At 44.4% G+C, this 12087-nt stretch overlaps 1 protein-coding gene across 2 annotated transcripts in view; it reads right to left on the reverse strand.

Annotated features, from left to right (window-relative positions):
* The window catches only part of OPHN1 (oligophrenin 1), a 278254-nt gene that overhangs the window by 52008 nt on the left and 214159 nt on the right, over positions 1–12087 (reverse strand). For both annotated transcript variants that reach the window (XM_069100409.1, XM_069100408.1), the window contains exons 14-16: positions 10222–10296; positions 4319–4403; positions 2664–2722 (exon numbers count right to left, since the gene is read on the reverse strand). In XM_069100409.1, the coding sequence (XP_068956510.1) occupies positions 2664–2722; positions 4319–4403; positions 10222–10296 (219 nt within the window). The remainder of the gene's footprint in view (positions 1–2663; positions 2723–4318; positions 4404–10221; positions 10297–12087) is intronic.

Consider the following 12087-nt stretch of genomic DNA (forward strand, 5'->3'; position numbering starts at 1 on the left):
GCGCTGGATCAGAAAACAACCCTGGGCTTCAGTGGCAGGAGACCTGGATATGAATACCAGCTCTGACACTTACTAGCTAGCCTTGTGACCCTGTGTAATGGGAATGCAAATTTGGAAGATCTTCCCTGCCCCTAGGCTAAAGTGCACCTGAAGCCTGGGGTGGGAGGCTTGTTTTTCAGTAGATACTTTTTGATTGGCCAGTGAGTCAATAAGGTTGTTACATTCTCTGAGCCAGGAGAAGGCCTATATAAGCCCTGATGTGAGGCTTTGTTTTGGGGGCTCACTTTGAGAAGTGTTCTGTGATTTGATCTGTATGCTGGGAAGCCGTTGCCCAGGGCCCCTCCCCCCCTCCCGGCTTTGAAAAACCCAGATGTGGAAACCCAGATGTTGACTGAGTATGGATGTAATGGTTGGACAGTTTGGAAATCTGAATCTGTCTACTTGATCTGTTTCTGTCTTGATAATTCTGCCTGTATACTTTGAAGTTCGGGGTGCTGACCTTTTTCCCCTGAACAAGGTACACGATATATGTCTGACTGATTAAAGTAAGCTTGTTAACCCATTTTGAGTTGCTTTCCTTTAACAAAGCAGATCCAAGAACCTATGCTAGCAGCCACCCTGGGAATGCTGGGGTGCTTGCCGCTACACCCTGGACAAATGATTTCCTCTGTCTGAGGCTCTGTTGCTCCCCCATAAAATGGGGAGAATCATGCTTGAACTAACTTATATTTTGTTAACCTTGGATTCCTGGAGAAATGGTAGCTAATAAGAGGGGCAGGGAAGGGAATGAGCATTTATTAAGTGCCTACTATGTGCCGAGCACTATACTAAGCGCTTTATAAATATGACCTCATTTGATCCGCACAATAACCCGAGGAAGTGGGTGCTATTATTATCCCCATTTTTCAGCTGAGGAAACTGAGGCAGAAAGAAATTAAGTAACTTGTCCCGGGTCATGAAGCTAAGGAGTGTCTGAGGCTGTATTTGAACTCAGTGCTTCCTGACTCCAGGTCCAGAGCTCTGAGCTACCTGGCCACCTAATTAATATTCTAAGCACCTAACTTGACCTGGCTATGTGCCTTGGTTTCCCTGTTTATAAACTTGGATGCTGCTCCAATAGGAATGATTCACAGTGTGGCTAAAGAGTGTCTTAAGAAAGCCAGATGAAAGATTAATAATCCTAAGAGAAAAAAGCTGCCACTCCTGGCCTGGTCCTGCCCAATAATCCAAAGGGGACCAAGCCAGTTGTTTCTAAAGAAGGGACACAAAGGCCCACCATGTAGGATCAGGTAATCCTAGCTTGAGAACTGGAGGGGACCTCAGAGGCCAACTAGACCAATCCCCTCATTTTACAGAGGAGGAAACTGAGGCAAAAGGTCTAAGGTCACTTATAGCATCCTAGCTCTAGGGCAGGGACCTCAAAAATCAGCTAGATCTACTGTAATTTTACATAGGAGGAAACTGAGGCCCAGGGAGGGGAAGAGGCTTGCTCAAGATGACATAAATAGTTAGCAGGAGAGGTAGGATTTGAACCCAGGCCCTGGACCCTTCACTTTGTCTCTTCTAGCTCCTCTGCTAAAACCAGGAGAGGGGATATTGGCTGGATCCTTGAATTGAAGAGCAAAAAGTCCTGGCCTATACCAGCAAGGCTTCTTTACTGCCCATGATTTCTCTTCCTCCAAGCTGTTGGCCTCTGCGATGGCAGAAGGCAGAGGCTGCCATGTTGGGGTGCCATGGGAGAGCCCTGGGTGTGGAGTCTGAAGAACTATTTAAAGCCTGCTGCATTTTGGACTTGGGCAAGAGAATCCACCTCCTTGAGCCTTGGTTTACTCCTCTATAAAATAAGGAGGGGGGGAGGTGAGCCTAAAATGCCATTAGCCAGATACTACCCCATTTAGCCTAGTTAGTGTGGGCAGTAGCTTTGCTGAATGGCTAAAGGATACCAGTAATGGAACCCTTGGAGCAACCTGAATAGTGAGTGGAAAGCTGGCCTCAGGGTCAGAAAGGCCTGGGTTCAGATCTTACCTCTGATACCCACAGGTTGCGTGACCCTGGGCAAGTCACCCAGGCAACTCTCCAGAACTAAGCTCAAGAGGAGGGGATGATCTGCCTGGGGAAAGAGGATCCTTACAGCAATGAAATCAATGAAATCAGAAAGCAAATCTTTGCACCCACTTAGTGATCTGTTCTCTCCAACTCCAGCGAGCCAGTGTCCAGTCCTGCTCTCCTTCCTCTCTCCCTCTCTCTGCTGGTAAGGGCCTTCGATATCATCTAGTCCAATCCTTTTATCTTATGGAGGGGGAAACTGAGGCTGCACAGGTCCTCTGAAGCTATCTCATATGTACCTATGCTGTCTTCCCCAGTAGAATGCAAACTCCTTAAGGTCAGGGACTGTTTTTTGCCTTTCTTTGTATCGTTGGCCCTTAGCACAGTGCCTGATACACAGTAATTGATTAATAAATGCTCAAGAATTTACCAAGTGATGGAGATGGGATCTGAACCCAAGACCTTGGGCTCCGATTCCAATATTCTCACTAATATAGAACAATGCTGCTCCCTCCCAGGTGCTTTATCCTGCTATGTTCTCTGGGTTCATTCTCTCAGCACATTCCAATTTTGTCCAAGAAAGGGAAAACATGACAAAATGGTTAGGACTTACTTACTGGCGGCAGAGACCAGCTCTTTGTGGAGCTTATATGTCATAACAGGTTCCGAAAGATTCCTAAAATAAAAGGAGAGGACAAAGAGTTCCTTTGGGAGAGGAGGGGCCAGCAATGAAATTCTCCGGCCCTAGAGGGAAAGATTTCTAAGAGGCTGATAATTGCCCTCCCTCTCCTCCCACCCCTCAGGCCCAGGACCACCACAGCAATTTTGGGTGGCCCCCAACTGCCCCTTCTTCCTTCTTCTTTATGACATAGTTATCAGTTGCTAGGAATTCACAAAATAATGATAGAGACTAAAGCTACCACCACCCAGCAATCTAGAAAGAAGATTACTAATCCTCCAGCAGGCCTGACATGCCTGCAGCATTGTACATTATGGGCATGACCTGCTAAGCCAGCCCATTAAGAAGCAATGCTAAGAGGTGTAAGTAGTCCAGTAAAAAAAAAAAAGCCAACAAAATCGGCCAATGGTTCCTGATTGCCTCCTGGCAGGCATGACAGAGGCCCCAGGGGCCTGGACAATACAGCCTGTACTTTGGCAGCCAGACAACTTTCCTTCCAATTGTTCTGGTGGGTTCAGGACTGTGTGTAAACATTCACTTTGTCCTAAAGCTATAAGAGCCCTGTTCATCCCCCAGCCTCCACCTACGCCCCACCAGGGATGGTAAATCGAATCTATCACCTCCTCTCATTCCTGTGGGTGGCCTACTGGCACAGGGCCTCACTGAGCACACCCCGCCAAAGTTGGACTACCATGACAACTTATTAATAGGACTTTCTGTGTCCACTCCCTGCTCCCCCTAATACAGGGGCTCCCCAGTCCAGGGGCAGGAGAAGCTTGGCAAGGGGGTATGAGCAATACTGGGTAAATAATTACATTATTCAACTGCCATATTCCAAAAACAGTACTGTGTTAGTGAAAAGATTGTTAGGAATGGAATGATTTCCTTAGGAATTTATTGATCTATCTTATTTTACTTCTACCAAGCACAAACATGGTCAAGACTAGAATTTATTTTCTTTTATACTGAATATGGGGGGCATGGGAAGGTTTACTGAAAGCCCAAGGGGTACACAGACCAAAAAGAGTTGGGAAGTCCTTCTCTTTATTCAGCATTGATACCACCATCAGGTCATCTGCTCAAAAAGCCATCGATGGCTCACTATTGCCTACTAAGCAGGGTTTAACTTCCCTTGCCTAGCATTCAAGGCCAATCCAACAATACAATAATTTTCCTACCTTGGACCATTACTACTCCTTTCTATGTACCAGTCATGCTGCAAAGCCTTCTGCTACCTCACTTGTCTCATCAGGGATCTCCTCCACTTCCCATTAGACCTGTTGAATGTCTGTCTCACCTTTACAGCCCAACTCCAATGCCCACTCATGAAGGAGGCCTTCCCTAACACCCCTAAGCTATGTTGCTAGTGTTTCATACTATCTCTAGACTGTAAACCCCATGAAGGCCAAGGCAAACTAAACTTTGTACCTCCCCGAGGGTTTTGCACGATTCTATATACATTATTGACTTAAGAAATGCTTGTTATAAATATATCATACCTCCTCCCATCTGTTTTAACCGCCCCCCCCCTCCACAGACTCACACAAATGCCAGTTACCATGTGGCCTAACCTCCTTGGCCAAGCAGAAATACCTGAGGTAGAATTTCAAGGAGCTGGTGATTGTCTTAATATCCCAATCACTATTCTGCAAATCAACATCTCCTGGACATTTGGGATCTGGAAGAGAAAAGGAGAAAATAAGGCCCTTCCAGTGGTGTTCTTCCCACCTTTTTAAAACATAAAGGATCACTTAAAGATAGTTAACTGTGGCCCCCAGCAGTGTCTAGCATAGCACTAGGCCCCCAAAGTTTTCCCACATGGCTCTGGGACCTTTCATGCCTTCCTACAAGTTTAGGTTGTCTGTATTATTTTGATTCGTCAACTTTCTAAAACCTCAGCGTAAGCCTCTCTCAGTACACCCCTCTAACAGAACATACAAAGGATGCATGACTCTTAAAAGCAAAAGGAATTAATACAGTATAGGATAGTAAATACCAGGGTGTAATGGGAATGGAAATCTGAAGATCTTCCCTGTCCCTCAACAGGGACAGTTCGAAGTTTGAAGACCTTCCCTGCTTTGAAAGTAAACTCTGCCCCCTGATAGGCTGAATGTAGTCACATGGAGCCTGTGATGGAGGGAATTTGCTGAAGGGTGCAGCACAGCCCACAGGAAGCTTCCCTGCTATGAGGATAAACTCTGTCCCCTGATAGGCTGAATGTGGTCATATGGAGCCTGTGGTGGGAGGAGTTTGCTGAAGGGAAGCAGAGCCCACAGGAAGCTTCCCTGCTATGAGGATAAACTCTGCCCCCCGATAGGCTGAATGTGGTCATATGGAGTCTGTGGTGGGAGGAGTTTGCTGAAGGGAAGCAGAGCCCACAGGAAGCTTCCCTCTGCCCCCTGATAGGCTGAATGTAGTCACATGGGGAAATAAAGCATGTATTAAACATTCTCTCTATTGTTCATTCTTTGTTTCAGAGGACCAAAGACAATTGACTTTCCAGTGAATTGCATTTAAGTGAGGCAGAGCTGTTCAAAGTTGTTGGCCTTCCTCTCTCTTCCAGACTCATCACAGTCCAGTGGCAGCTGGCCATGGCTTGGGATGCAGTGGGTGACCTTGGCATCTTCCATGTCTGACCAAGCTCTAAGTGCTCCACAGCAGCTGCTTCAATGACCTACATGGTCTTTGGAGCAAATTGTTCTCATCTGCCCATTCCACTGGGGGAAGTCATCCCATCCTTAGGGTTGACATCCCCTTAACTCACCAACAGGTTTGAGGCCCATCAGTTATCCTCAGCCTGGTTGGGCCCATTTGCTGACACAATGTTACCTGGGTGTGGCTACTGCACGTGCACAGCTTGTTGAAACCACATGCGAAAGTTGGGGGAATGGGGTAAACACAATGATGGATGAGTAGCTCTAAGAAGGGCTCCAAACAATCACACCAGAGGTGCTAGTTCTCCCTGAACTGTGCCCATATAAGGAAGGCTGATTTTGCAGGTTCAAATTCTCATTTAATCCCTCAGTTGAGAAGGAGGGAAGGGGGAGAGAGAGGGGAGAAGGAAAGAGAAAGAAGAGAGAGGAGAGGGAGAGAACAAGAGAGAGAATAAGAGAGAGAGGAGGGGAGAACTAGAGAGAGAAGAATGAGAGAGAGGAGAGGGAGAGAATGAGAGACAGAATGAGAGAGCAAGAGAGAAATAAAGAGAAGGAGAGAGAGAGAGAGAACACACACACCCTGGGTGTGGAATCTAAGTTGCTGTTTAATGACCTTGGACTTTGGTTGGGCTTGGACAAGGGAATCCACCCCCCTGGGCCTTGGCTCTGTCTTCTATAAAATAAGGAGGTATGGGGGAGGTGAGCCTAAAATGCCATTAGCCAGACACCACCTCATTTAGCCTAGTTAGTGTGGGCAATAGCTTTGCTTGCCATTTGATGGCTGGCTAAAGAATACCAGTAATGGAACCCTCGAAACAACCTGAAATAGTGAGCAGAAATATCTGATTAGCACAGGGCTTTGAACATACTAAATGTTCAACTGAATAGATTAATTTCCCAATAGAATAAATATACAATTTAAACAGCTTCCAAAATATTTATAAGCAGCACTTTTTGTGATAGCAAAGAATTAGAAATAAAGTAGATGCCCATTGAGTGGGGAGTGGTTAAATAAATTGTGGTCCACAAATGTAATGGAATATTACTGTGCTGCAAGAAATGATGCCTGTGATAAACACAGAGAAGTCTGGAAAGAGTTACATGAACTGATGGGGAGGGAAGTAAGGGGAGCCAAAAAACCATATACATAGTAACAACAATAATGGAAATGGAAATAACGATGACACATGAAAAAAATCAAGTGATTGTTACAAAATGACAAAGAACGAGTTCGGCCCCAGAGGAGAAAGGGAAGACACCTGCTGTTGCTCCTTAACTGGGGAACATTACATAGATTTTCAGATTGTTTTTTGATGTAGTGATCAGTTCTGTTGATCAATCTTTTTAATCTTCTTCCTCTTTTTCTTTAAAAAATATTATTAGTTACATGGGATTGCTCTTTGGAAGGGGGAGAAATTTCAGCAATGTAAAAAAAAATCAATAAAATTTATTTTAAAAAATTTAAATCAATGTATCCAAAATCAAAAGAAGAAATATGGATTGAGGAAAAATATTTCCATTAAATATCTGATAAAAGTCTGGCATTTGACATCTATAGGGAACGGATACAATAAATTACCCAACAGATGAGTAACAAAGGGATATAAATAGCTGTCAGGAGATGAAATATAATGGAAAGCTACCTCAAAACATCCAAAATAACTAATAATCAAGAATGCGAACTAAAACAATCCTGCATTATAACCTCATATCCAGCAAGCTAGCCAAGATGCTACAAGATGGGAAAATTAATGGCTGGTGGGGCTGTGGGAAGAGAGGCATGTTAATTCACTGTTAGTGGAGATAGGAAATGGTTCAAACATTCTGGGAAACAAACTTGCATTGAGCCCAAAATAAAAATGTACTCATTCATTCCCTTTGACCCATGAGTTTCACTGTTGGGCTTCTGTGCTAAAGAAGTTATTGCTAGCAAGAAAATGTCCACAGCTGTGTTATTTGTGAGAGCGGAACCCTGAAAATAAAATCCATACCTCAGAACTGCAGAATGGTTGAACAGAGTGTGTTATGAATGTGGCCCAATGTAATATTACTGCAGTGTAAGGGATGACCAAATATGACAAATTCAGAGAAATTTGGAAAGACTGGTTTGAACTGATGCAGAGGGAAAAACTCAGGGCCAAAAGAACACTTTACATGGAAATTCATGGCAATTCTAACAATATGAAGTCAAAGGGAAGAGGCAAAAAGGTTGGATCACACGCAGAAATGAAATCCAGTACATTATACTGGCCAAGTGAGAGGACGCATCCTTTTTTTTCTCATGATAGCCTAAAGAGTTGGGGGAGGGGGATGAGGCAGGGAGGAAAGGGGTTTGTTAATCAGTCTGGTTGTGCCCAAAGAAGACATATCGAGGCATTTGACAAAAAAGAACTAGACAGGTGATTGGATTAGATGATCCTTAAGCTCTGACATTCTGTTCTAAGACAGAAGTTTCTAAATGGTGGGGCATGAAACCCTGGGCATGAAGCACCAGTCACAGTTATTGAAGGTATGCCCTCCTGCAGAAGCATAGCCTCTTTTTAAAACAATGAAAATAAAGTACAGACCAAAGTCAACAAAAGCAAGTCTATGACATAAAGAATTTTCTCCAACTGAGAGGGAATCCAGAGCCTTGATTCCTTCAGAGCAACCATACAAAGGAGTTTGAGGTGGCCCATCCTGTTGAGAGCACAGCAGATATGTCTGGGATGGTGATGGTAACCCTCTTGGCCAGACCACAGACCACAGAGAAGCTATGGTCTTCATGTAGGCTGCTTCATGCCAAGGCCATCTGCAGACAGGTACAGCCTGGGAACTAGACGAGGTGTCCTAGGAGGGCAAAAAGGGGCCTACTGCATCTGGATGGAGTGTCTGGCCCTCATTAGACCTACCTCCTGCTTTCCAAAACCAATTCCTCCCAGGGTCCTCAGGGCAACTTGGACACTGAACAGTTTAGCTTTGGTGTTGGAGTTCTCCACCTCTAGGTAGGGAGGAGATCAGGGAGGAAGTTTGGGTGCATCCATGGACTGCTCCTGCCTCAGGGTTCTGGGAAGGGGCTTCAGGCATCACCACATGGACAAGGGCCTGGCATTCATAGAACTGTAGGGACATTCAGCATTTATCCCTCCAGTAGAATGTAAATCCTTTGAGGTCATGGACTGTCTCGTGCATGATTGTATTTGTACCCAAGTGCCTGCCACATGGGAAGCTTTTAATATGTGCTTGGGGACTGAGTGAGCTGTTGCATGTGGAATCATGATTGTGGGAGGGGGTGTAGCTTGCAACCTTTGCCTTCAGTCCAGAGGGTCTAGGGGGGCTCCTGACCCACATGAGTATGAGCATCTGACTGCTTCAGTGAATTAGGTCAATTAGAAGTTATACAATCTTTGTGGGCAAATAAAAAAGACCAGAAAAATCAGTTACACTTCTCAGCAATGTTCACATCAGGAAGTACAATATATTACATAGTTTTTTAAAAACCTGCTTTGGTATTTTTATTATATGTTTGGAATTTATTTGTGTGTAGTAATGAAACTGTGTTCTAAGGACCCATTTTTTTCTGATATTCTCTGTTTTAAGGTCCCTGCCAGCTCTGACCTTCTCAGTTCTAAGGTCCCTCCCAGCCTTGACACTCTTGGTTCTAAGGCTCCCTCCACCTCTGACACTCACTGTTCTAAGGCCCTCCGAATCCTGACAGTCTGTGTTCTAAGGTCCCTTCCACATCCGAAATTCTCTGTTCTAAGCCACCTCTCTGCACTGAGGTATTCAAAGGTTTGTATTCAAAGGTTTCTACCAGCTCTGCTACTCTTGGTTCTCAGGCCCTTCCTAGCCCTGACACTCTTGGTTCTAAGGGCCCACATTTTTTTTGCCATGCTATGCTCTAAGGGCCCTCATAGCTGTGCTATTCTTTATTCTAAAGGTCCTTCTTTCTGACATTCTCTCATCTACACGTTCTCTATTCTCTGTTCTAGTGATCCTCCCAGCCCTTACATTCTTTTCCTTTGTATTTAATTTTTTTCCCAATTACATGTAAACAACAATTTTTAACATTTGTTTTTAAAACTTTGAGTTCCAAATTCTCTCCCTTCTTCCCTCCTCACCCACCCCCACTGGGAAGACAAGCAATCCCATATAGGTTATATATGTGTAGTCATAGAAAACATATCCATAAAAGACATGTTGCAAAATAAAATAAAGACCAAAAAAAAACCTCAAGAAAAATAAAGAAAGTAAAAAACCAAAACCCAAAGTTACTTCAATCTGTATTCAGACACCCATCAGTTTTCTCTCGGTTCTAAGACCCCTTCTTTCTGTGACAGTCTCTCTTCTAAGGTGCCTCCTTTCTCTTATATTCTCTGTTCTAAGGCCTCTTCTTTTTCAAGTTCTCTCTTCTAGTTCCATTCTTTTTTTTTGTCTTTTTGGAGGGGGGAAGGCAGGGAAATTGGGGTTAAGTGACTTGCCCAAGGTCACACAACTAGTAAGTGTTAAGTGTCTGAGGCCGGATTTGAACTCAGGTCCTCCTGACTCCAGGGCCAGTGCTCCATTCACTGTACCACCTAGCCACACCTCTAGTCCCATTCTTGTTTGGGCAGTACAAACCTTATGAAATTCCCACACTGACCAGTTCTTGCTTTCCTACCATTCCATCTTCTTTCTTCTTTTCACACTGGCTGTTTCTAGGCTAGCTTAAGTCTGAGTGCTCACCATAGACTGTTGTATTTGAAGCAATTTCTCTAAACCACTTACATCCAATTGTCCCCATGCTGCCAACTCTCTATAGCCTGGAAATTCTTGCTACTGTCTAACCTCCTGTCAGCAAACCAGTGAAGAGCATTGTCTTACCAAAAAAGGCATTCAGTAGCTTCTGAACCTGGATGTTGCTGCCAACAGTCCGGTAAACCCCCTCTGTCGTGATGCCTAAGGGTAGGAGAACAGATAATTTTGAGTTAGGGCTCTTGAGGCTCCCAGAGTGGAAAAGTAGCAGCTTCCACATCAATGAAAACAATCTTCATTGACTGTCCAGACTGATCTACCCAAAGGCCGACTGGAGCTCTTCCTGTGGGAAGAGAGGTCAGCCTCCTCCAAAAGACCAACCACCTTCTCTCTCACCCTATTCAAATTGGAGGTTATGACCCATTCCAAAGACCTTCACCAATCTTTTACCCCTGGAACTGCCCTTTCCTCATTCATAAAATGAGTGCTGTCGTTAGCAAAGTGTTAGAGATATGGGTTACCCTATGTCCTGGCCCTGCCTTTGACAAAGCTGAAGAAGAAGATGGGATGAAGACAGCTTGGGCAACATTCCAGAAATGAGAGAGGAAGGCCTAGTGGGAACTGATTCTCTTATTACAAGAAGCAGATTTTTGGGGAAAGAAGCATAAATTAATTTCATATCCATTATTTATTTTTTATATTCTTATATGTGTACACATTGTCTCCCCCTCTATATGGCAAACTCCCTGAGAGCGGGGACTACTGTTTCATTCTCTCTTTGTATTCCCAAAACCAAGTATAGTACCTAGAACATAGTAGGTACATAATACTGGCTAAAGGACCAATTCATTAATATTTTTTCCTCTTAGTAGCATGCAAGTTTCCTTAAAGCAGAGACTATTTTATTTTCATCTTTCTCTCCCCAGAGTCTGGACCATGGAAGGCACTTGATAGCCATACTTCAGCAGGGGCAGGCCATTCTTTGGTAGGGACAGGCCATAGTTTGGGTTGGGCCAGGCCATATTTTGGTAGGGATAGGTCACACTTGGGGTTGGGATAGGTCACACTTCAGGTGGTGCAGGGATCTGATAAGCTCACTGCATCACACTGTCTCATGGAAGAACTCCACTATTCACATTTTATTGCCTTTTGTTTCTTTTCCCTGCGCCCCCCCCCGCTCCCGCCTTTCTTTATGTTTAAATTCACTTAGATCTGACTCATCAAACCCTACTAGGAGGGTGCCAAGCAGTCTCTAAAACACTTTATAAGCCATCTGAAGTTCTTTTCCCTTTAAGCAGGAAGCCACAAATTGTCAAAAGTAAATACACTTGGATCCCACCCCAATGGAATGTGCTGACATCTTGCAAGATGCTTGCTCAAAACCAACTCCAGTCTGTTCATGTTGCTACTTTCAACATGGCCTTCAAGGCAACAACGCAAGGCAGCAAGCATTTATTAAGCGCCTACTCTGTGCCAAGTGTGCCAGGTATTGGGGCTACAAATTCAAGCAAAAAAAAAATGAAGGAAATGAGAGCCAGCTGAGCAAAAGGGCCAAATTATGTATATGAGCCAGGCTATAAGACCCATGAGGGCAAGGGAAGAGGGCAAGCAAGCTTGATAAATATTAAGCACCTACTATGTACCAGATATTATGCTAAGCACTTTACAAATATAGTCTCAAATGATCCTCATAACAACCCTGGGAGATAGGTGCTTTTATTATTCCCATTTTACAGCTGAAGAAACTGAGGCAGAAAGAGGTGATGTGACTTGCCCAGGGTCACATAGCTAGGAAATATATGAGGCTGGACTTGAACTCAGATCTTCCCTATTTTTTTTTCCTTTTTGGAGGGAGGAAGGCAGGGCAATTGGGGTTAAGTGACTTGCCCAAGATCACATGGCTAGTTTTGTGTTACGTGTCTGAGGCTAGATTTGAACTCAGGTCCTCCTGACTCCAGGGCCGGTGCTCTATTCACTGCACCACTTAGCCACCCC

This window comes from Petaurus breviceps, unplaced genomic scaffold (assembly GCF_028583685.1).
Source record: "Petaurus breviceps papuanus isolate PSGF00001 unplaced genomic scaffold, PetGlider_PUasm1.0 400, whole genome shotgun sequence".
In the NCBI taxonomy this organism is placed as follows: Eukaryota; Metazoa; Chordata; class Mammalia; order Diprotodontia; family Petauridae; genus Petaurus; species Petaurus breviceps.